Genomic DNA, 26,432 nt, shown 5'->3' with positions numbered 1-26,432 from the left:
GCCATACTTTCCACAATCTAGAAAGTGGCAAATCGCGTAATTGGAATGAACTAATGTCTTCACAGTAATTTCACATAATTGGTAATAAGTGATTATATTTGTTCTAATGAACCAGATTTGCAACATTGTTGCAATCACCCGATACTCTTTTTTACAGGGAATACTCACTCAATAGGATGATGATGTTGGGTTGAATATTTCATTTTCTAGAGGGAATGTTCAATATTGGTTGTGATGCTAGGTTGAATATGTCACATTCCCATACAACCATCCATTGACTTTTGGGTTTTTAAAAATCTCTTATCTTTATTTCAAAGTTTTTAATGATATATTTACTGATTACGGCCACGGTGAGAAGCTTTGGCGTTGCCGTTGACTGAATAAACATCACATGCTTATGCTTGCATCAAAAGGTCTAAATTGCGGAGTCATACTTTGCTTCTGTTCAGTTCAGATATGTTCAACAGACCATTTATGGTGCTGGCAGCTACCCAAGCAATAATGTCAACTATTCCAGAAGGATAACCCAAATGAGCATTCTTCAAAGAGAATTTTCTTGCGTGGAAATTTATACTTATTCCAGCCTGTTTCTCAATCTCGAAGCCTGAGGAAATAATGCACCAGCATTTAGTTGAAAAAAAAAAAGATGTTCGTGAAAAAATAGATGTTCTTGCAATATTTGGATTTCCAAGAAAACAAGGAAGAAGTAACAATCGATCTTATCAAACGGAAAAAATAAAAAATAAAAAGCATAAGATTGATGCTAAGGCCACACCCTTGAATCCTGTTGCTTTTCATTTTTGTAATTCTATCAGGATTACATTTTGTTTTTTTCTCAAAATATCTAGGACACACACTTGATTTGTCTTTTCTACTCATCTTTTCATTTCTTGGATTTTTTTTGGGTGGGAGTCACTCCCGAATGCACAAACCAAAACTTTTGTCAGTGCTTCTTGTCTTGTCTTGTCAATTTACATTGTTGTCGCACAACATTGTCGGGCTGCAAACTAATCGAGTCGAATCAAGATTTGGCCTAATCGAGTCGAGTCTCGACATAATTTTATTGAACTCGAACTCGATGAGCTGACAATTTCAAACTCGAGCTCGAGTTCGACTTGATTCGAGCCGAGCTCGAAAAAAATAAAAAATAATTATTTTATTTTTTAAAAATAAATAAAATAATATTTTTTCTTAATAAGTAATAAAATATTAAGGATATATATGTTATTTTACTATTAAAATAAAAAAAATAAAAAATATATATATACTTAAAATAAAAAATAAAAAAATATATATATACTTAAAATAAAAATATATATATATATATATATATATATATATATATATATACTCGAGCTCGCGAACTGACTCGCGAGCTAACGAGCTTAATATTTTGAGTTCGAGTTCGAGCTCGGTTTCGACTCGAGTCAGTTCGAACTCGACTCGAGTTCGAGTCGCGAGCGGTTCGATTCGTTTGCAGCCCTACGCAACAGTAATCAGTTAATGGCTTTGTAAATCATTAACATAGTTTAGATTGCAATAAATGTAGTAATATGCAAGATGAGTCCGTGAAATGACTCAAACCACAACAAGTTGAGTTTGTGTGTTTTTTTTTTTTTTTGGATTCTAACAAGAAGTTGAGTTGAAGTCCCAAAAAACACAATCATTACTGTGCAAGGGTGAACCCATCATTCCAATCGTGGCAATTTATCTGCCCACTATATCCACTTTTGAACGAGTCATCTAGGACGGCTCTGTCTGTATCAGCATGCGCTGAACAATACAAAACTCAAATCGTCAAAGGCTTACAAATTTTCTTCCCTTCTCAACCTCAAGTGGATTAGCCTAATATCAAAAATTCAACCAATAGTGTAAATTCAGAATCCAACCGCAATCCCTCTGGATCATGAAGCAGCCTCAACACTATATTTAACAGAATGCAAAAGCAATAAAACCCACAAAAACGAGAAATCATTGGCTATAACGGTTTCATCGAAAGCTCCATTTTCTATATATAGGAAAACACAACAGAATTAGCCAGAAACAAAAACAAAATGGGGTTAGCTACCATGAAAGCTACTACTAGTAGCAGCATTTTTTGCACTTGTCTTTTATTCTTGATCATCAGCTTCAGCTCTAGCTATGCTAGCCCTTCATACTCCTCAAAGGCCATGAAGGGAGCTTACTATCCCTCATGGAGAGTTGCAGATTTTCCACCATCCGCCATCGATACAACCTTATTCACTCACATCTACTACGCATTTCTCAACCCCAGTGCTTCAACTTTCGAGCTTGGCATAGATGCTTCAACAGCACAACTTCTCACCAACTTCACATCAACTCTTCACTCCAAAAATCCGCCAGTCAGGACACTTTTCTCCATTGGCGGAGGAGGCGATGATCCGACTGTATTTTCCCGCATGGCCTCGACTCCAGCCTCTCGCAGGAGCTTCATCCTCTCCACCATAGAAGTAGCAAGAAAATACGGGTTCGATGGATTCGATCTCGACTGGGAGTTCCCTCAAAACCCGCAGGAAATGAACGACTTAGGCAGCCTATTCGACGAATGGAGAGCTGAAATCGTAAAAGAATCCAAAGCAACACATCGACCTCAGCTCTTGCTCTCCGCAGCAGTTTATTTCTCTTCAACCTTTTTCCTAGCTGCTACGCCCAGAACTTACCCAATAGCCTCAATCAACAAGAATTTAGATTGGATCAATGCCATGTGCTACGATTATCATGGCGCCTGGGAACCTACAATCACAGGTTCCAATTCAGCATTATTTGACCCCAAAAGTAACATCAGTACTAGCTATGGATTGGGATCTTGGCTCAAGGCAGGGATCTTGAGGAGCAAATTGGTGATGGGTTTGCCGCTTTATGGCAAAACATGGACGCTAAAGGACCCTAGCGTCCATGGCGTGGGAGCTCCCGCAGTTGGTCTTGGTCCTGAGGGTGATGGTGGAAGGGGGATTTTGTTGTATTACCAGGTCGAGGAGTTTAATAAAAAGAACAATGCCACAGTTGGATTTGATGTGGCTACTGCGTCTACTTATTCATTTGCAGGAACTGCATGGGTTGGATATGATGATAGTAGATCTACAGCAGCAAGGATTGGATATGCTCAGGCTCTCAGGATTCGTGGTTACTTCTTCTGGGCTTTGAGCTATGATCTGGACTGGAAAATATCCAGAACAGGTACTTACTGCTTACTAATACTAGTATTTTGTATTACTTATTGGTCTCTTAATCTAAGTTTCACTTAATTTTGCTCAATTATTATTTGTTTAAGTTTATGAATTAGTGATCCCATCTCCGAGTCTGGAATTTTGGTTCTCTCCATAATTCATACTCCTTTATAATCTATATAAAATGAAACCGTGGGTTATTTTCATAAGAAACTAAGAAACCTCTTCTTTTTTTTTTTTTGTCAATCTTAAAATGATAAATTTTCATTTATAGTATGTGGGAGAAGGAATACAGATAGGAATATTCAATATTCATTCCATATTGTGGAGTTAGATGCCAGAGCACTAACTATTTATCTTTTAGATGGCTAATTGAAAACTCTTCCGCAAGATAAAGGTCAGAAAATCAGGATGTGTGGGACTGTAATAATGATAGTCCTTTTCTCAATTATTAGCTCTGCACATGAGGCTGAAAAAGATTTATTACTGCACAAGTCGTCTGGTCAACTAAGATGATAAACAAGTATGGAGTTGCTTCTTCTTCTTCTTTTTTCCTTCCTTTTTCCTTGCTGTTTTTAGCACTTTTTTGCACTATCAGAAACGGAGACAATGGAAATAAAAGTATTCAGTTGTCCTTCAGCTTAATTTCTTCTTTAAATCTAACATACTAGCGCTCGAATTGAGACAATATACCTTACACACTCTTGCACATTCGAGATTTGAAAGATCATTAATGATTAATATGCTACTACTTGAATAAAGCCAACAACTCAGACCAAGAAGGAACAAAACTTAAGTTTGACTACTTCGTATTATTGCTTTCGTCTCAGGAATTAAAAGGTCATACTCCTAATTTACTTTCCCTGCCGTCCTATATGTATTTTGCAGCTTCCCACTTGTGGATTCATTGAATAATGAAGTTAAGATCTTATCTGCGGATGTTGGCCGGCAAAGCATCCCTAGGCCATGTTCCATTTCATCCTGCAACCTTCCAAGAACATAGATGTTGGGACTAACCGACCACTGGTGATGCTAGTTGCTGGCATAGATGTATTTTTCTTAGTATCCTGTAACACTCCTATTTTCCTATCTAGTAGCAATTTTATTTCTATTGGCCTGCAAAATAGTTGCACACATAAAAAAATAATGTAAGTTCATTAACTTTACCAGAAAATAGACTCCTCTCTTTATAGTTTATATGCATATCTATCACTCAATTTATCCTTTGGAGTTCAAAATGCGACCCCCCAAGGACGAGCATTCATTGAGATTAATTATTATCATCACATAATGATCACTAGAATGAGCAAAAGATTAAAAATTGCAACATGTATAAGCGAAAAATTAAATATGAAAATTCCTAAAATTAAGGGATAGTCCGTGATTTCGTTTGTGGCAACTACAACTCAGAGTGGGATTTTTCTAGCATATATTAATTGGCGAATCAACTTACATATTGCTCTTATGTATCACGAACCAATTATATATTAAAGAGAGTTGTGAATAACAAATCACCAGCAGCTAAGCCAAGCAATATTGTCAACTATTGGACAAGGTGGAATTCTATCTCGGTCAACTTCATAACACTGACAAATGCAAATGGAGTATATTTTTGGCCACAAAGGTGGATTCTGGGGTGAGGCTCATAAAAATGAGGGAGGTCATAAATTGATGCATGGTTATAGCAGGCCTGTTAAATTCTTGAGACTTGGGATAAATTCTTGCGAGGATAGGCCAAGCAGTTAATGTGCGAAGTAACTTTTGTTCAGTGGGAATTTAATACTTCAACAACTTCGTCACATCAAGTCACCTGTCGAAATTCATTGAGGAAAATGAAATAATAGATGGAACAAATAATATTTTTAACATTTGAGTTTCATGAAAAGGGATGTAACCGGTGTTAAATCCGAATTCATTGAAGCTGTATTTATTTTTCAGTAAAAAATTCATGCGCTAATTGAAATATCTTAATATTCGAGTTTTTTTTTTTACAAGGAAAATGCTAATCCAATTAACTTTGTCGTTAGCTAAATCTAGGATCCAAAACTGAGTCTGCATTCCTCCATTTGAAGACTAGAATCTTGCACAGTATTCTTTCCTTTCCTTTGTCGAGATGGCCCTGTTTACTCAGGAACCTCCCGTTAAAAGTTGTTGATTGCTATATTTACGTTTGTTTTCTCCTAAAACCAATTTATTTATTTTTTTTAATAAGCAAGAGACTTTCAAAAGTTGCACTATCAGCACCAAATACAAGGGAAAAAAAAAAAGATACTACTGGTGCAGTCAATGGCAGATAACACTCTAAAACTTCAAAATTTCCACAAATACCAATAACTCTATGCAGCTTGAATAGATTAGCTGTTCATGTCTACTACGAGCAAATTTAACGAGTGCAAGTTACAAGGCTCAAGAGAAAGTTTAGATCTGACCAAACTAACCTAAAAGAGATCCCAAATCTAGTAAGAACAAATGAAGTTAAAAATTCAACGAAAAAACTCTTGCTAGAAAAATTGTAATAGAATATAAATTCCCCACTAGGAGAATCCGAATAAATTCGAACTGGGAGAATTTTTGAAGAGAAAATTATTACAAAAACAAATATAAAAAAAAATCTAGGAAGAGCAGGAGAATAGAGGTAAAGGAATTTCTTGTCTGAAGTAATTCTAGAAGGAAAATTAGGCTGGGGGAGCTCCTAAAATCAATTTGTTGTTCACAACTTTATAATTAAAAAACAATCTGTGTCCCATCTTGTATCTAAGTGCCCAAATATTTATCCTAGCTAAGGAAAGGGATAATTTCAGAAATTTCCCTTGAGGTTTCTGACAATGTCACTCAGCTCCCCCCAATTTTAGAAAACTACACTAACCTCCCTTGCTTTACTGCTGAAGAGACTGAATAGATCCATCAGACTAGAATTATACTTAAGTATCCTAAAATACCCTTATGCAATATCATACATCAAAAGAAAGTGAAAAAAAAAAAAGGTTTAGTGATCAATTTAACCAAAAAAAAAGGTAACAAACATTTTTATCTAGACTTGCTATGCTTCCACGATAATTGTAAACCCAAAACCTCATTAACCTGTTCAAGCAAACTCTAACTTAAACCCCAAATTCCATCAATTTTGGCATCACTAAAATCCCAAATTTTATCAAAAATCGCACTCCAACTTAATCCTTAATTTCTATCAATTTCGGCATCATCAAGATTCCAAACTCTACCCAAATCACTTCCTCTACAATCAATCATAACCACCACAACCAACTAAAATACCCTCAAAAAGCTTCTCGCCCCAAATTAACACTGTATTTTGTCTATTGATTAATCTCACACCTCAAATTATGAACCCAACACCTATCGCCTATCACCTTCCTAAACAGAAAAGGACTTGGCCAACCACTATTGATGCCTATGCCAAGCGCAACCCCATTGACAGGGTGCCGAATCTGTGCAATAATAGATACCTACTTAAATAAAATATAATTTCTGTAGATATTGATAAGCAGGGTCGAACCCACAGGGACTGGGGATAATTTATTTCTTTTAGAGTCCGAAGTATGGGGGGGTTTTTGGAGAATATAAAATAACTAATTAACTAACTAATAAAACAACTAATAGAAATAAATAGAATTTAATCAATAACCAATATGACTCTAGCCAAAGGTACAACTTTTCAGACACGGTCTATGCAACTGATCATCGACGCAAAGATAATTCAATTACTCATTAATAGATTGGTTATAGTTGTCATACACGCGATGAACAACCAGCCTTTCCTTAATTTCTCGATAGTTAAGGTACGACTGTTAACTATTTCTCTAACCAAGAAATAACCTTAGGTACGACCATAAGATTTAATTACTTGACTGCATTAATAATTAGAAAAACCCAACCCTAACCAACAAACATGCTACGAGGGTTTGTTTAAGTTAGATCATACGTTTCCCTAACATGAAACCAATCACGCTAGTCGCCACTGGTATTAATCGATAGAACAATTACGGATTCAATCAATTAATATGATAGTAGATTATTAGGTTAATTCGAATATCGGGCCCTTGACATTCAAATAACAAAACAATCATAAACAATTAAATCAGGAAATGTACAAATACCAATAAATAAAAGAAATAAATAAAATAATTAGATCTCACAGATGTTCGGAACCGAGTCCTCAAATTGACCTTCGACTAGAAAAACTTAGCCACGCCACATGAGAAAATCCCCAAGTAATTTACTGAGGTCCAGGCCATCAAAGAAACTAAGAAAGAATAAAACCAAACTATGCTAAAAACTAAACTAAAACTATTGATAAGAAAACCTCCTGTACATTTGTCTTCTTAAAGTCAAAAGAAATGACTCAATGCTATCTATCTAGTGGTCCCCGCACGAATTGAGAGTCCAATTCCATTTCACAAGCCTCTGTACGTTTCTTTTCCAAGAGTCCAAATGACTCACTCTTCTTATCTCCGTGGTCCCCGCCAAAATTGAGAATCAAACCAAAAGTGGGGCTCTACCGAATTCCTTGCTTTTAGTTTCCTATTGCCCATAGGATTGTTTATGCTCAAAACACTCCTACTCAGCAAAAGGAGATGCAATCCGTCTGCAGCTCCAGGTGGGCCCCGGTTTGTGAAACTTTTTGAGGTCTCTCATGTGTGGAGCAATTTGCTCCAGAAAATCTCTCATTTTTAGTAGTTTTCTGCTCCATTCCCTGAAATTAAGTCCAAATGACAGGTGTCGAGCCTGTGCAATAATAAATACCTACTCGAGAAAAATAAATTTTCTGTGTATAGTAGTGAGTAGGGTCGAATCCACAGGGACTGAGAAAAATTTGATTCCTTTTAAATTCGGGACACGGGGGATTTTTATCAGAAATAAACTAAAAATAATTAAACAATTTAACTAAAAATAATTAAATAATTTAACCAAAAATAAATAAATAATTAATACAATTGTAAATAGCAATTAAATAAATGATAAATAAATTCTAGCCAAGGATACAACTACGCAGACACAGTCCATTCATCCGATCATTGATGCAAAGAAGGTTCACTTAATTTTATTAACAAGTTAGTTATAGTCGCCGATAAGCTCTAACAACCAGCTTTTCCTTAATTTATTGATAACCAAGGTACGACCGTTGATTACCCCTAACCAGAAAATACTCCTAGGTACGACCATAGGAATTAATTTCCTAATTGCCTTAAAAACTAGAAAAGCCTAACCCAAATTAATAACACGCTACGAGAGTTATTTAAATCAGATTGCATGTTCCCCTAGTATGTGAAAATACTAGTTGTCACTAATATTAACCAACTAAACAATTACGGATTTAATTGATTAATTTGACAGGAGATTAATAAGTCAAATTGCACATCGGCCCCTTGATATCTAATTAACAAAATAATCCCATGGAAATTAAAATAGAAAACATGCAAATATTAACAAATTAAGGAACACGTAAAATTAATTAGATCTCACAGATATTTGGGACTGCGTTTTCGTGTTGATCCTTGACTAGAGGAGAAGATTAGCCACGCCTCATAAGAAAATTCCTACGCAATTTAATTGAATTCGAAGACATAAATAACTCTTGCTAGTAACTGAAAATGAAAATTTGATTCTCCGTAATCTAATGAAATAGAACTAGTTTCATGAAAGAAACTAGTCTTAAGGAAGAGACGGAAGAAAAATACAAAACAAACCAACTGAAGAGATCTTCACACCACACAAAACATGAAAGAACAAAATCCTATTTTATGACTAAAACTACCTATCTTCTTCTCCGTAGAGAGAAACTAATCTAATGTCTTATGAAGCACTCGTCTAGTGCCTTTCCCTTATTTTATTTGAGCACTAGTTTCCTAAGAGAACTAGTGACGTAGGAAGCAAATTGAAAAAGCTCAATCATCAAAGCCAACACCTTGACTAATGAGTATATCTCCCACAATAAGAACTAACTTTCTACGTGGTCCCCGCTTTGATTTCTTATTGCTAGTGGATTTCATCATATCAATTCAATTCTTCATCAGCAAAGCAATTCCGTTGGTTTGCACAATTTGGGCTGATTGTGGAAAGCTTTTAGAAGCTTTCACGTGTGGAGAAATCTTCTCAAGAAGGTCTCCTTTTAGCACTTTTCTGCTCCACTTTCTGAAATTATATCCAAATACCAAATATAAATATATATTGACAATTAAAACAATATTTGGCAAGGATAAAGAGGAAAATTAACGATAAAATTACTAACAATTAATACCCTATCACCAAATACCAAATATAAGTAAATATTAATAATTAAAACAATATTTGGCAAGGATAAAGGGAAAATTAATAATAAAATAACCAACAATTAACACCCTATCAATTCCCCCCACACCTGAACCATGCTTACCCTAAAGCATGAGAACAGCAATTGAACACCAAAATTTGACAATGACTGTTGCTCCAACTACCGTATTGCCAAGATACCCAGAAAAATATATATCAAGCATCACAAGTTAAGATCCAAGAAAGACCACCCCGGTTAGCTTCCCAACCACCAACTCCTCCAATTAAAAGCAAACTAATCTAAGAAAAAGGAATGGTTGCTCACATTTATCAATAAATGGTCCAACTATTAACCAAAATCTCAACATTAACCCATAAATCGACAGGTTGACTTTTGTCACATTTGACACACCCTTCACTCTTTTTTTTCCACACTTTTCTATTTTCTCTCCTTTTTTTTTCTTCTTTTTTTTGTTTTTTTTTTAATTAAGAATAGCAAAAGACTTAGTTTCTAGCCATTAGAGCCTTTTGACGCGAACTCCAACATTTGTCAGATGGAGGAGTCCGATTACTCAGTTCCAATCGCTACGGGACCACGCACTCATAGTAACTACTACCTTTTGACGCGAGAATCGACACTTTAGGAGAAGATCCCCGGTTATTCAGTAGTAACAACTAGTGGAGTGCAGTCACCTCTTATTCACAATCATATAGCACAATAACTAAAAATAACACAAAAATAACAGCAGCCAGCCTCAAATTTCCAAACATGGAGAACTAAAATTAATAACTGGACCAATTCACATGAAAAATGTCGACAATCATTCCCTATGTCTAGAAAAGTTAACCAAAAATTGGAAAAGTTAAGCAATTATTGATATTCACCAAAGAGATGTTCCTGAACTCAATCACATCAACTTGATACCCTTTTATTACTAAAACTTGGCAATAGCAGAATTAGAGACAACAATCCAGCATCAAAACTTGGTATTCATTTAAGGACTGACCACTAGAAAGTAAAAGAAAAGAAAATAAATGAAAGATAGGCAAAAACTAACTAAAAATAAAGGAAAAGCCCCTAGAAACTAAAAACAAAAATATTAGCACCCCAACTGATCTCCCCCCCACACCTAAATGACACATTGCCCTCAATGTGATAATGTAAAAGCAAAAAGAAGGGGAGGGGCGACGGTACTTCCCTGAAGTCATCAAAATAGGGCCGGTTCAGGTGAAAATTGTGGATCAACTCGCATCTGGAGTTGGTGCCATTCGTGGCTTCACCATGGACTCTAGATATCACTCTAAGCGACAAGAGACTACAATTGCCAACAAATAATGAAAGCCGAAAATTCAAAGCAATAACAATTTTAAATCCAATCCAACGAATAAAATGCACAATTCAACCACCCAGAGGACATACATATACCCCAACACTTATAGCAATGGCAATCAATAAGCACTTGCGGTCCCAAAGTAGTCAATTTCAAAATCAATGCAATCCAAAGTGCAACACGTGCTCCCAAGAGCTTAGTAAAGGAAACCAAAAGGATAAAATGCTCCTAAACAAGGCAATCAGAGGCAACTAACTTCAATAAGCAAATTTAAGCGTTACAGGCACCTCCCAATTTAACAAGCAAATTACCCACAATTAGACACGAATCACAGCAAATTAGACATAATGGGACCCAAAATCGTAACAACCGCCTCCAATTGGACAGTCAAGTACCTCATTCAACCTGCCAAAATCAGCAATTAACCCAAGAAAATGCTCAAATCATCTCCTGCGTTATCCAAAACAACTCAATCATAGGTTGGACAGAAATGATTCAATCACAAATGCCCAGTAGTCACAACTCGGTCAATTGGGCAACTAATAACATAGGATAAACAAATGTTAAACAACTACCATCGCCAATACCACTGGTAAATGCGCAGGGAAAAATTAAATCAAATGGCCAAACAAAAGCACTGATAAATCCAAGCAACACCCAAGCAAGACCAGAAATAGAAGAGATCAAATTGGTAGTCAATTTGGGCAAATAACTCCCAAGTCAACCCCAAATATGCAATAGAAGCCCCAAACAAAGCACATGTTTAAAAAATCAAGCAATATATCTCTTGCTATTATCCACCCAGAAACCCAAGAAAATGGCAACAACTCCAGCAATTTAAAATCTAGGAAAGTACGAACGACAGAGAAGAAAAGCAATACCTCCACCTGTCAATTTGTTTGACAGGTGGTGATGGCGTGGCGGAGGAGAGACGCGAGGTTGCAGCTGCTGGTGGTGCGGCGCGCGCGAGGGGAAGATCGCGCGAGGTGGATGGCGTACGGGCTGAGAAGCTACGCAGACCAGTGATGGAGCTTCGCGCAAGGGGAAGGTCGCGCGAGGGAGAGAGGAAGCTGGGGTGGCCTGTGAAGGAGAGCTGGTGGTCGTCCGTGAGATGGAGCTTGGAGGCGGCGGCGATGGCAGCTGGGCAACGGGGAACTGGCGGCGCATGGCTGCTTGGTGGGTTTCAGGTGGAGCGAGGTGAGTGATGGACCGCGAGGTGGAGGGAGAGGGCCGCGTGTGACGGGCGGAGAGCGGCGAGCTAGGTGCGGCTGGGCAGAGCTGGTGGCGTGGGCTTGCGGCGGCGGACAAACGAAAGAAGAGAAGGACAAGTGGAAAACAGGGGAACAGCGGAGAAGAAGAAGAAAAGGAAAGGAAAGAAAGAAAAGAAAGGAAGAAAGAAAAAGAAGAAAGAAAGAAAGAAAAAGAAAAGGGAAAAAAAATAGTTTTTAGGTTTTTTTTTCAATGTTTTTTTCCAAAAATTTTTTTTCCGAATTTAAATTTTCAAAATTTGAATTTTTGAAGAAAAAGAAAAAAATGTTTTTTTTTGAATTTTTGAATTTTCTCAATGTGAAATTTTTAATATATTATTAATTTTTTTTTTAGGTTTTGGGTTTTGGGTCGTTAAACACAGCGTGGGCACGCCAAGATTATAAAACGTCCACTGACCTCAGGAGTCATTAACATGGCGTAGGCACGCCAAGATTGCATTTCCTGCCAATGTCACGAAATGTTGAGATTTGACCAACACCGCGTGGGCACATCAAGATTGGCAAACGCCCACTGACCTCAGGAGTCACAAACACCGCGTGGGCACGCCAAGATTGCTGTCCTGACCACAGTGGAGGAAAACATTAAGACCGACCACAACCTAAATAAGAAACGACATAATTAAAGAATTTAACAACGAAAAACAATAAAATCAATATTTGGGTTGCCTCCCAAAAAGCGCCTTTTTTTAATGTCTTTGGCTAGACATTGTCATCTTTGCTCAGGGAGGATAAAATCTTGTGGCTCGTTTCAATGCTTCATCCTTTATATAGTCCTGATAACCCTCGTAAATAGAGTAATCCTTGAGCACACGAGTTACGGTTTTCCTTGGACTAGTAGATGGCGCCAAATAATCAAGCAGTGATCTCAATTCTTCATCCACTCCTCCATCAAGAGCACTCAACGGTTCAAGATATTTGACCATAGCTACTCTTAACTTATTTCTGCCATGAGACTCAAAAACTTCCGGTATAACAAAATCAATCTCATTAACAGAAATCATAGAGTAAGAGTTAAGAAAATGCGGGTTAGGGAATGGAGGTGGTGTCACCACATTTGATGATTCTTCACTGGATTCTTTCACTTGAATGGGTTGCGGTTGGGGTTCCATTTCTTCCTTTTCGGCTTCTTTTTCAACTGCATCTGTAGATCTCTCATTTTGACACTCTTGCATCTCCTCATCACTAGTCAAGCAAATTGCACTCTCATTTTCTTCAAAATCAACAGTGGTTTTCGAGGGCAATTCTTCAATTTGAGAAGCCAATCAATTTATTCTGGATGTCAATAGACATATTTGATCTGCTAGATTACACATTGCATCCTTCATCATCCCATTTCTCATTTGTGTCTCCTGTTGGAATTGATATGTATTAGTAGCTATTGATTCAACTATTTCTTCAAGAGACATACATGACATAGATGATGATTCTTGAGACTCATACTGCTGAAAATTCATTGGCCCTGTTGTATAATTATAACTGGAGTTATCCTACCATCCTTGATCATACTCGTTTGGATTAGGGTTATACCACGTTTGAGACCAGAGTGAAAAATCTCCATAATTATTGAGTGGGACACTCAGATTATCTTGATATTCGGGGCAAATACTGGTTGAATGATCCCTGGCATAACAAATTTTACAGGTTGCAACAGCCATTCTTTCTCTAATAGAGTTTAGTGCCTCTGAATATGCAAATTTAGCAAAAAAACAAGCCTCATTGCCTTCCCTGGAAACAAAATCCAGTCTATCACCAAAATACGGAGTGTTAGAAGCCATAAACTATATAAAAAAAATAAGAGAAAAATAAATAAAATAAATAAAAACAAGATGAACTCAAAAAGAAACAAATTAATCTGGCACCAGTCCCCGGCAACGGCGCCAAAAATTGACAGGTGCCGAACCTGTGCAATAATAAATACCTGCTTAAATAAAATATAATTTCTGTAGATAGTGATAAGTAGGGTCGAATCCACAGGGACTGGGGATAATTTATTTCTTTTAGAGTCCGAAGTATGGGGGGGTTTTTGGAGAATATAAAATAACTAATTAACTAACTAATAAAACAACTAATAGAAATAAATAGAAATCAATCAACAACCAATATGACTCTAGCCAAAGGTACAACTTTTCAGACACGGTCTATGCAACTGATCATCGACGCAAAGATAATTCAATTACTCATTAATAGATTGGTTATAGTTGCCATACACGCGATGAACAACCAGTCTTTCCTTAATTTCTCGATAGTTAAGGTACGACCGTTAACTATTTCTCTAACCAAGAAATAACCCTAGGTACGACCATAGGATTTAATTACTTGACTGCATTAATAATTAGAAAAGCCCAACCCTAACCAACAAACACGCTACGAGGGTTTGTTTAAGTTAGATCATACGTTTCCCTAACATGAAACCAATCACGCTAGTCGCCACTGGTATTAATCGATAGAACAATTACGGATTCAATCAATTAATATGACAGTAGATTATTAGGTTAATTCGAATATCGGGCCCTTGACATTCAAATAACAAAACAATCAATAGCAATTAAATCAGGAAACGTACAAATACCAATAAATAAAAGAAATAAATAAAATAATTAGATCTCACAGATGTTCGGAACCGATCCTCAAATTGACCTTCGACTAGAAAAACTTAGCCACGCCTCATGAGAAAATCTCCAAGTAATTTACTGAGGTCCAGGCCATCAAAGGAACTAAGAAAGAATAAAACCAAACTATGCTAAAACTATTGATAAGAAAACCTCCTGTACGTTTGTCTTCTTAAAGCCAAAAGAAATGACTCAATGCTATCTATCTAGTGGTCCCCGCACGAATTGAGAGTCCAATTCCATTTCACAAGCCTCTGTACGTTTCTTTTCCAAGAGTCCAAATGACTCATGCTTCTTATCTCCGTGGTCCCCGCCAAAATTGAGAATCAAACCAAAAGTGGGGCTCTACCGAATTCCTTGCTTTTAGTTTCTTATTGCCCATAGGATTGTTTATGCTCAAAACACTCCTACTCAGCAAAAGGAGATGCAATCCGTCTGCAGACTCCAATGGCGTTAGGAATAGAGAAATTAATCTTTGTGACAAATTACCACCAATACTTGTAAATCAAACAAAAAAATGAAACCAAATGAAGATATTAGATTCTAGAGCATAACAAGCATAATAACATAGTCCAAATTCGTCCCTTTTTCTTTTCCAACCATAACTCATTAATTTCATTTTTTCCCCTCTATCACAACCATGTTCATCATCTCCATCTAATTTGACCATGAAATTTTCGTTTGCTCTCTCAATTTGTAATTTTGGAAATTTTGATTATTTAATGTATGCAAATTATAATACGAGAAGAAATAAACAAGAGGGGCTGATAGTTAAATACCATGGAAAGAGAGGAATAGACAAGAAATAAACACTTCGGGTAGGTTTGCATGGTGATGTAGTTGATAGGTGGAAGAGACTATGGGATTATAAGCAGGAAGGAGAGAATCATAAGAGGTTGAAAAAAAAGGAGGAAAAGAGAAAAGAAACTGCTGTTAATTAAAGTAGGGTTGGGAATGATGACGAGTTGCTATCGGTTTTTATTTTTCTTTTACTTTTGGTTTGGTTTTTGTGTCCCACATATGTGGTAAATTATCTATTAAATAGAGGGTATTGTAGTTATTTTATTGAGTCGAGGGAGGTCAGTATAATTTTCTAAAATTATGGGGAGCGAGTGAAATTGTCAGAAACCTCAAGGGAGGTTTCTGAAATTATCCCCTAAGGGAATGTTCAATATTGATTTTCATGTTGGGTTGAACATGTCACGTTCCAATACAATCTTCCATTGACTTTATGTTTTTATAGTCTTGTCTTTATTTCAAACACTACAACAGAATTGGCCATTTGCGGCACTTTCAATGCGGCACATAGCTAATTTGCTGCAATAAAGTGGTATTATTTTGATTATGCTGAAATATTGACCCCGTATTTGGCTTTTCGTGGCAAATTAACGGCACAATTAAATTCCACCACTAATTGCGCAACTAAACGATGTCGTTGTTGTGAGCTGTCCAAGCATTAAACGAATAATTGCTGAATCATATTCATGGTAAGTAATGTTTCCATTTTCTCAGTCCTCCCACTTCTTCTCCCCTCTCAATTTTTCTAAATTTCTTCTATAGTCCGAGAACCTATGCCTCAAATTTCTCTTCCAAAACTTTCGATTTTGCCTCTGCTCATCCCTAATTTCTCATTCTATCTCTCTATTTTTCATGAAACAGGTAATTACTTAATCCTTTAGCAGATTGACACAGGATGTTTTTACAATTAATAGCGATGACGAGAAGTAGCAATAGCACCTGAAGTATTGTTTTATCAAAGACGATGCCGTGTTCTATCAAAATCGGTGCACTTTTTTCTCTTCTTCTGTTCTTATCCAAGTCTCCACTGATGAAACCAATCTAATTTGAGCGAAACTTTTGAAGCTGTACTAGCGAGGTAATTAATCTCAATTTCTTTGTGATATTTTCACTTTACTCATTTCAACTTGTGGTATTTGCTATCAATATTGCTGATTAATTGCTCTGACATTCCTTTGTTTGTCTCCTCCTAAATTTCTGGGGCTATCTGGTCTCATACTTAATTTGCTTGCTTTTTTTATCCTCTTCTCTTACCTGATTTGGATATACCACATCGTATGCATATGCCGTTTCGTTTCAGTGACTACTTTTTGCTTTTTGTTACAAGCTAAGATGTTGTTCTCATAATATCACATCTTCATTGTCCTTCGTTATGCGTCATTCTGGTTATGATTTCATCTTTAGTGGTTGTTTGACCAATATGTTGCTTGTTGCTTGTGAGTTATAGTACTGCACATGCTAGTGCTTGATTATCGTTTGGAAACTTTGAAAGCTTTCTTATCTTGATTCTATGTGGAGTATTCCTAATATTAAATAAGAACTATCAGTTCTCCCAAAAAACGAAGAGGAATTTAGTGATTAGTAATGGTCAACTTGAGTTATTTATGTTTTTTTTTGGGTTAAGATGGAGAACGACTATATGATTTTTAAATGTGGATTTTAATGGTTTTTTTCAATTATTTGAGACTTAATGTGATTTAAGGTGGAATTCTAGAGTTTCAGTTTGAAAATTTGGACTTCTGTGTAGATTGTTATGTTGTCATGCATTTGTTACTTCTCCTTTTTTTTTGCCACTTTTGTCCGGATTATGTCTTTTTCAATACAGTATACAAGTTCTTGTACATAGTTGAACAACAATCTAACTATCTAAATTGCCCATAACCATCATATTTATCTGCCTTGCAATTGTAGCTTGCTAGCAATCAAAATAGTGGTGTATTTGTGAATGCTAGTGCCAATAGTTTCGCTAGTACAAAGGATAAGAACCCTATATCTGGAATTTTAGAATACTATGGGGTCTTAGTGGATATTGTTGAGTTGAGATACTCAAATGACATTAAATTTGTGATGTTCAAGTGTGATTGAGTTGATAATGTCACTGGAATGAAACAAGATGAACACAACTTCACACTTGTTAACTTTGATCATATATTGTACAAGCAAAACACGAAGAATGATGAGCCTTTCATCCTTGCCTCTCAAGCACAGCAAGCTTGGTACGTTCGGGATGCATTGGAACCTGAATGGAATATAGTTGTCAAGATGACCCCTCGAGATCTTTTCATTATTGATCCAGAAATTAACATATGTGAAGATATCTAGGATGAGCATTCTGCTTGGCAACATGTTAATAACAATAATTCTGAGGATAGTAATGTTTCATGGGTTAGGGAAGGTGTTGATGGAGTTATACTTGATGCACAAACTACAAAATCCAAGGCACACGTTGCTGACGTTGATGATGGATTCTTCTCTGATGAGGATAATCTTAGGATTGACAATACGATTGATGATACAAGTGATGATGATGATTTTTTTGATAAAGCCCAACAAGGAGACAAGGCTGATGATTGACTCTAATTTTGGAATATAATCCTAACATTTTGTTATATGAAGTTTAGAATGCCAATATTAGATGAAGTTATTGATTAGTATGAAAAATATTAATTGTGGGATCATTTTCACTGCCTTGGATGTCAATTTATGATTCCTTATGTTCATATTAGCAAGTTGGTAATGCTGGTTTCATTGGGTTATCGTTCCTTAATATGAATATATTCTTTGTGTTTGTAGATTTTAGAAATTTAAACTCCAAAAGTAAGATGATACAACACTCTCTTGCTGAATTATGTGATTGGTTTCTAAAAAAAGCCAGTAAAATTAATCATCTTACTTAACTTTGCCTTCAAAAATCAGAAGCTGCTTTTATAGGTTTTCCATGGCACCAAGTATGAAGGGGCCCCGCAAAGTTGTTGGGCCAATGTCCGGAGCGCATATTGAGTCCACTAATAGTTTGAACCCTGTTTCACAGTCAAGCTCTCAATCTTATCAGATTCACCCAAATCATTATTCAAAGCCTCCAGCACATAAATTCATTGGGGCAATGCCTGGAATATGCATAGACCCTACATCTAGCTCAAACTCTGTTTCTCGACCTAATTGTCAAGCGAAATCACATGACTCCAATTCTAGCTTTATTTCTGCTTCTCAGTTCAACTCTAAAGCCAAATCATATCAGTTGAACTCCAAGGCTGATTCTCAACTAAATTCCCATCCTAATTCACATATCGGTCAAGGCTTTCATTCTCAACCACTAGTAGACCATCGTGAGCAACCAGATTCCTTTGATAACAATGATTCTGAAGCTGGATCAGGTTCTTCATATGATTCAGAAGACATAGAGGATGTCTTTGATGGTACTTTTGATGATGATGATTCTAGTGAAGAAGGTCGGTTGGAAAAGAAAAGATTACCACAAATAGTTTTGAGTCTAGCATTCCTTATTATAAGCTTTGTATAATATTCATAAAAAAATTATATGAATCACAATTTCTTCTTTTGTATGTGTATGTGTTTTTTGTACACAGGAGACAATAATGGTAGAGGACTAGCCAGACGAAGTGCTGGTTGGGGTGGTGGAAAGAAATTGGAGTTAGTTTGGAATGCACGGGGCCAAGTAATTGGTCCTAATGCTACATAGTATATAAGTCAAGTAGGAATCTTAGTAAAGGATGGTAATAAATTACCACTCACGTACACAGATTGGAGGGCCATGCCTGAAGGATCTAAGGAGAGATTTTGGGAAGATATTAAGGTATTTTGACTCACTATCAAAGTTAGCAACATTTTTTTCTTTTTATTTCATACAATCTTGTAGCTTGTGAATGTTTAAACTTTTGTTTTGTAATTTTTGATAGAGAAATACAAATATTGATGATACATGCAAGAAAGTACAAATGATAAGGGTTAGCAAATTGTGGAGAAATTGGAAATCAAAAGTCAAGAGCATGTATTTCACTCCTTATAGGAGGCACAGGTCATGGCTATTAGCACACTGTCCTGCAAGAGTTGAGGAGGATCAATGGCCTATTTTGGTTGATTATTGGAGCTCAGAAGATGTCAAGGCATGTATTTATTGTCACATCTCTTTTGCTTTTGAATTAAATTCTAGTGCTATTATGATTTTGATGTGTTGTTAACTACCTTTTTCTGTTTTGTAGATAATTAGAAGCAAAGCAAGATTAATAGCAAGAATCGAAAAAAACAAAAGATGCCACATCAAACAGGGCGAAAAGATCATGTGAACCTCAGGGAAAAGGTATATTAAATTCTAATGCTTATGTTTCTAGCAATTTTTTCTGGAAAATAGTCTTATTTAGAAATATTAACACTTTAGTTTGTACATTGAATATGTGGCAGCTTCGGATTAAAACTGGAAAAGAGCCTTCTAAACTAGACATTTTTATTCATTCAAGACAAGGAAAACAAATGGATGAGTTGACTTCACAAACAATTGTAAGAATAGCTTTTAGTCACTTTTTATTGGTTTTACTTCATAAATAATTCTTTCTTCTGTCTGTTTTTCAATTTAGGCAACTATGAATGAGGAAATACAAAAACTGCCAGAGACATCCAGGGATGATAATTTTGTGAAAGATATACTCTATGAAAATATTCTTGGACCTGAAAAACCAGGTCGTCTTCGAACTTATGGGGTAGGTGCGACTCCAAAAGACGTGTATAGGATGTCAGATAACATGAATGATGGACAAAAGAAAGCATTTGAGGATGCAGTGAATGAGAAAGTGGAAATCATACGTGGTGAACTACGAGAAGAAATGAATTCGAAATTGGCAGATTTTAAGGAGGAGTTGATTGCTCAATTTGAAGCAAGAATGGTTTGGGATAACTATTTTGTTAAATATTATAGTTTTTGTAATTTTTTTATTGCTTTAGTTACTATTGGTCTTTGTTCTTCCAGAGGGCATCCACATGTGACTTGGCATCACTCCAAAGAAGAGAAATGAATGCAGCAAAACAATCTCAAATTTCGGACTCATTAGAGGTTGTCTATTAATTCATACAATTCGATTTTGTGTTCAAACTCTCTAAAATATCAGCAGCTATGGCCTGATTTTCTTTTCTTCACACTTTGTTGATAATGTAACAGGTTGGTGATAGAATGAACAGGGAAGTTGGAACAAATGATGCTGAAATGTACAAGGAAGTTGGAACAAATGATGCTGAAATAAACAAGTGTGAAATGAATAAAAAAGTTTCTTCAATTGCTGATATTCTTGAGGTATAGTATGCGTACTTTGAGTTGGTCCTTCTATAGAAGACCAATTTTGCTGAGTTCCTTGTTGATATTGAATTGTGCATGACTTCCTTGTTGATGACTATTTGTGCATGAGCTCCTTGTTGATATTTAATTGACTAGTCTTTTGTTATATCAGAACCATCATACAAAGAAGAAAAGGAGCAGGACTACTTGCAAACGACTTGCTTGAGGTACTGGAAAAGTTTCTGGAAATAACTCTATTCTGTCAAGTTTTCCAAATGTTGAACAATTTGATGGATTGGTATGAACTACGAAGAATCCCCCATGTTTCCTTAGGGAACTTTTTAGCGTACGAGTGGCCTAAGACTTTCTGGTACACTAGCATACTCAGGCAGCCAGCTAGCGTAGCTACCAAGCTAGGCAGTGTCTTGGTAATTCAAGATATCAATGTCCAAGAGTGGGGAAAATGGGATAATGACTGTCTAAACTTTGTACCAAGAGTTCTGTCCACTCAGGCATTTAAGAGATAATAGTTTTTTTTTTAGTGCATTTGAAATTGTGTAAATTTGAAATGTGTTATTGTACACTCCAAAAACAAAAATAACTATCTGGAAAACTCCATAATCCAAGCAGAGCCATATAATCAAAGACAAATACATTGCAAAAGTAAAATTGCTGACCTTTATAATCCACCATAAAAGCTGAGTTAAAAGGGTGCAATAGATTCTTGAGTTAGTCTCGAGTGGAAAGTGATCATTGTTAGGAATATGTCATTTTCACGAGAAAAACTTTTGCTCCTGTTCGTGTCTTTCCAACTAAGAAAATGATCAGTGCTGTTAACTAAAAACCTGCTTTTTATGTTGCATCTACGAAAAGAACAGAGTCATTATGGACTTTGAGTTTGAGTTACACACAGTTAATCAGAGACAGCATGGTTATTGGTTTGGCAAGTCAAGGTGTCTCGGAAATCCTGGCTTGGCTAGTACTGATCAAGAACAGATTTGATTGCTGAATTTCTTGGATCTCCACCAAGATTTTGTGAAAGCAACTCTCACTCTTGTGCATGTGTTCGTGAGCCTACTTTTTTGCCTTAATTAACATATTAAACTTGGCAAGTCGCACATATGAATGATGCCATGGATTGCTGCCTTTATTCCATTCACAGTTCTTGAAAGCAACTCTCATGGTTCCGCATCTGTGTTTGTGACCATACACTTTTTTGGGTCTTCCACATACTTAAATTAGTTGTACTTCTTTAATTCAGCATGTACTTTATAATAGTAACTGTTTGCCCCTTTTCAGTGTCTGTGAAAAGGTTGAATTACAAATTCCGTTTCAGTATCTATTGTTATATTAACGTTTTCTTCATGCTTAATGGGTTGGGGTTATATGAGCAGGGGACTAATAGAATACACTTTGCAGCCCTGGACTTGATGGTACATTGGAAGCATGCGGATTGGGAGATATGAAGATGTTTTTGAGAGATGTATGATAAAGTGTTGTACTTTTGAAGACAAGCACATTTTGGAATATATGAAATATCTTGTAATTGGAGCGAACAATATTAAATGATAAAGTTTGTAGAATTTGACTAAAACAATGTATGGTACTTTATTCTAGTGTATTGTGGAACTATATTTTGTTATAATATTCGATTTTAGGATATTTGAGCATGATAATTATTGTACCATGAAAAATTTGATTTCTGGTCTTTATATTGGTGATTTTTTTGCGACGCAAGTTTTTGTCGCATGACATTGTGGACATTTTGTAGCGCATTTTTTGTGCCGCAAGTAGAGTGATGCAAATGCATGCGACATGTTGAAAAATTGTGTCGTTTTCTTTTGTAACGGCTACTTTTGTGGCACAATTTAATTCCGTCGCATTTGTGCCGCAAAAAGGTTTTCGCGGCGGTTTTTGGACTTTTTGCAGCATATTTCTGGCGTCGTGAAAAGTCAGTTTTCTTGTAGTGCATATATTGAAATAACAGAAGTAACTTAAAATAAAAGTTCAAAAATTTACCCAACGGCCAACAGAGAAAAATGTGTTGACCATCAATTAGTCAAAATCCTTATTAATTTTAAGACTAACATCACTTAAACAAAATTCCAAGAAATAATCTACTATAAGTAGTAGTATATACTAACCATTGCTAAGATAGAGGATATATCTGGCTGTTTTGCAATAACCAAATTATCATAGCTAAAAATTAGCTGAAACCATAGTTAAAAATGCCATTAAAATCCACATGGAAAATTTAAAAAAAAAACACACACACAAATTACATTCAAACTAATTTTCATTTCTTTTTCCCTGAAGTCAGACTATTTTTCTTGAATAATAGAACGGTCAGCTAGCATGAGTATAAAATCTAGTATACCCAAGAAACATGCAAGAAAAGGCTCTTTATCCATGCTATAGCCACTAGAAATTGCTTAACTGAATCAGCTACAAATTTGATCACCGGGTCAAGAACTGATTCATCATGAGTTTCCTCTTCCTCCTCCTTTTTGGCTGCTCCAAAACAAATGGAAAAAATTTGCTCAAAAAAAAAAAATTTCTCATTTAAATATTTTTGTCTTTTCTACTAGGCTGACTAAGTCCGGCAGACATAGTTTCATATCATACCCATGTCAGAAAAATATTCTTTTGATTTTTTTATTTTTTGAGTAATAATCAAAGGAATTAGCCTGCTCTGTCATGGTGTCATTTTCTTGGAAGGAGAATATGGCCTCAGTTCCCCGTCAAAAAGAGTAGAAGTAAACCATCCAATAGCCAATTAACACGGTCAATGTTCTACAAGCCTTGATAATGTCGAGTTTTACTAAGGAAAGAGAAAGACCATCTTAGTCTTTGCCAAAAGTTTGTTCTCTGACTGGATCACCAGTGAGCTTCAATGTTCTTGAATTCACTTCATAACTCTTCATCTTCCCTCCTCTGTGGCTGCTGCTTTTCGTTTATGCAGCTGCTGGCTGTCTTCATCTTGGTTTTTCCATGCTATGGTACTAGAACTAGCCAAGCTTCATGCAATCAACTTGATCGGGACTCTTTGTTATCCATCTACAATGGAGTCTCTACTTCATCTCCTTTAAATTGGAGTGTTTCAATTGACTGCTGTTCTTGGGAAGGTGTTAGTTGTGCTTATAATGGTCGGGTGTCCCGCCTATGGCTGACTTCACGAGGCCTTGAAGGAAAAATCTCTATTTCAATCACAAACCTCAGCCATCTTAGACAACTCAGTTTGGCGCACAATCAGCTCAGTGGCCATCTGCCAGAAAGGCTTTTTTTGTCACTAAATAGACTGGAAATGATCGATTTAAGCTACAATAGTCTCTCTGGACAATTACAGGCATCTGGTGATCATTTGCCAGTATTCATCAAAACAGTGGATCTTTCCAGTAACAACTTTGAAGGGATTGTTCATTCTCTGTTCCTACAGCCAGCGAGGAACTTGATTAGTTTCAATGTCAGTAATAACAGCTTTTATGGCCAACTACCTTCCGTTATCTGCAACTTCTCTGCTTCAATCATACTTCTTGATTTTTCTTTGAATCATTTCAACGGTTCGATTCCCTTTGGCTTTGGAACCTGCTCCAACTTGAGGGTATTGCGTGCAGGTTTCAATTCAATTATGGGATCTCTTCCTGGTAATTTTTTTGATCTATCAACTTTGCAAGAAATATCCTTTCCAGGCAATAAAATTTCAGGCCCATTGAGTAATGGCATTGTGAATCTTACCAGCCTAAAAGTTCTTGAACTTTATGCCAATGAATTGATTGGCCCAATCCCTCATGAGGTAGGGAAACTTTCCAACTTGGAGTATCTGCTTCTTCACATGAACTACCTGAATGGCACTCTTCCCTTGTCGCTGATGAATTGCACTCGACTCACAAAGCTGAATTTTGGAGTCAACTCTCTTTCCGGTGAACTTTCTGGCATTGATTTCTCAAATTTTCTTCGGCTTAGAACAATTGATCTTGGGACTAATTTGTTCAATGGTAGCTTCCCCTTGAGTATTGCTTCATGTCCATCATTGACTGCAATACGCTTGTCAACTAACCAGCTCACAGGGGAGATCCAACCTGAGATACAATCCTTACAATCATTGTCTTTTTTCTCAATTGCCAATAACAGTCTAACCAACATCACAGGTGCAATCAGAATTCTTAGTGGCTGCAAAAATCTCGGCGTATTGCTACTCTCAAAGAACTTCCGTCATGAAAGCTTGTCAAATGAAGGAAACTTGGTTGGTTCTGATGGATTCCCGAATCTTATGGTTCTGGCATTAGGACGGTGCCAATTAAATGGGAAAATCCCTATTTGGCTGGCTAAACTTGGGAAATTGGAAGTTCTTGATCTCTCAGAAAATGCATTCACTGGTCCAATTCCTAATTGGTTAGGAGTTTTGCCAAATCTGTTTTATTTGGATTTATCTAACAACTTACTTTCAGGTCAATTATCAGCTCAAGTCCTAGGATTGCCACGACTAGTACGTAAGCAGATGGCAGATGAAGTACACTATTCCTACATTGAGTTGTCGCTTTTTGTAAAACCCTATAACCTCTCGTCCCTGCAATACAATAAGCTATCTAGCTTGCCACCAGCTATATATCTTAATGGAAACCACCTCTCTGGGAATATTCCCGTGGAAATTGGCCAATTAAAGTTCATTCATAACCTAGACCTCAGTGATAACCAACTCTCAGGAATCATTCCTGACTCAATATCATATCTGACTAACTTAGAGAGGCTGAACCTTTCTGAAAACCAATTTTCTGGTGAAATACCTTCTTCACTCAAGAATCTTCACTTTTTATCGTCCTTCAGTGTGGCAAACAACAATCTACAGGGCCCAATACCCACTGGAGGTCAGTTTGATACTTTCTCAGACGCAAGTTTTCTCGGCAATCCAGGCTTATGTGGTCAACCTCTTGGGCGCCCTTGCACTGATCTACGAAAGACCACAGCTGCACTCTCTCCAGCAGATAAGGAGAGTCTAGAAACTAAAGTCATATTTTGGCTCACATTTGGGATAGGTTTTGGCATCAGTTTCAGTGTCAGTTTTGTAACAGTTGGTTTAAGTTCAAGAATGTTTCCCCCAGGATCCTGTTGTAGGAGAATATTCTATCAACTCTAGCTTCCAAGTTCCAACCAAGTGAATAATGTAGGCTATCTCGGATGCGATGACAATAAGTTTAAGGAGCACATAATCTTGATTCCCGAAAGCTCCATGGAAATCAGCTTGGCTTGCATGGAAATGGGGCTTTTCATTTTTGTGGTTGCTGTCTGCATTACTGCTATTGCTATTTCAACAAAATTTGGTAGTCAGTCTTCTTCATGATCCTTTTCCCCCAAGACTCTAAAGTGTAAATGTGGCATGTTTCTCAAGTCTTCTCTTGATCCAAGTATCCATTAACCTTTCTCTAATAATAGTTAACATAATAATCATCATCCTACGTTATTAATAACAATCCACAATTTCAGCCAAAAAAAAACTATCCTTTTCCTTGTTTTTGTTTTAATCTTAACTAATAGTAACAGGGCTAGACTAATAAGATCAATTTTCAATGACAGAAGCACTCGAATTAGGCTCTTAAAGTTATCGAGTTTAGTATGCTCGGAAGTTTTTATCCAGTCAAAATTAGGAGTCATAAGCCATATCCATTTTTTGTTTCATTTGGTGAAGAATA

At 36.4% G+C, this 26,432-nt stretch overlaps 4 protein-coding genes across 5 annotated transcripts; all 4 read left to right on the top strand.

The window, feature by feature from the left end:
* Nucleotides 1–1,790: 1,790 nt before the first annotated feature.
* Nucleotides 1,791–4,389, top strand: LOC113775295 (class V chitinase-like). The gene is made up of 2 exons (XM_027320109.1): nt 1,791–3,198; nt 4,077–4,389. The coding sequence occupies exons 1-2, from the start codon at nt 2,055–2,057 to the stop codon at nt 4,097–4,099; spliced, it is 1,167 nt and encodes a 388-aa protein (XP_027175910.1). The 5' UTR covers nt 1,791–2,054; the 3' UTR covers nt 4,100–4,389.
* Nucleotides 4,390–19,088: 14,699 nt separating this feature from the next.
* Nucleotides 19,089–19,788, top strand: LOC113773689. The gene is made up of 3 exons (XM_027318312.1): nt 19,089–19,275; nt 19,379–19,585; nt 19,690–19,788. The coding sequence occupies exons 1-3, from the start codon at nt 19,234–19,236 to the stop codon at nt 19,786–19,788; spliced, it is 348 nt and encodes a 115-aa protein (XP_027174113.1). The 5' UTR covers nt 19,089–19,233.
* Nucleotides 19,789–19,914: 126 nt separating this feature from the next.
* Nucleotides 19,915–22,393, top strand: LOC113775899. Of its 2 annotated transcripts, none has more exons than XM_027320946.1 (6): nt 19,915–19,976; nt 20,054–20,359; nt 20,443–20,526; nt 20,632–20,763; nt 20,918–20,972; nt 22,165–22,393. In XM_027320946.1, exons 1-5 carry the CDS (start codon nt 19,950–19,952, stop codon nt 20,969–20,971), a joined length of 603 nt encoding a protein of 200 aa, XP_027176747.1. In that variant the 5' UTR covers nt 19,915–19,949; the 3' UTR covers nt 20,972; nt 22,165–22,393. The 2 variants fall into 2 exon arrangements, with proteins under 2 accessions (XP_027176747.1, XP_027176748.1); XM_027320947.1 differs by having other exon boundaries at nt 22,140–22,393.
* A 1,245-nt stretch (nt 22,394–23,638) lies between these two features.
* Nucleotides 23,639–25,879, top strand: LOC113773687 (receptor-like protein 2). The gene has a single exon (XM_027318311.1). The coding sequence runs from the start codon at nt 23,639–23,641 to the stop codon at nt 25,877–25,879; it is 2,241 nt and encodes a 746-aa protein (XP_027174112.1).
* The last annotated feature ends 553 nt before the right edge of the window (nt 25,880–26,432 follow it).

This window comes from Coffea eugenioides, chromosome 6, assembly GCF_003713205.1.
Source record: "Coffea eugenioides isolate CCC68of chromosome 6, Ceug_1.0, whole genome shotgun sequence".
NCBI lineage: Eukaryota > Viridiplantae > Streptophyta > Magnoliopsida > Gentianales > Rubiaceae > Coffea > Coffea eugenioides.
Note: the sequence above shows the minus strand (reverse complement) of the source record. Positions and strands in the feature narration are given on the sequence as shown.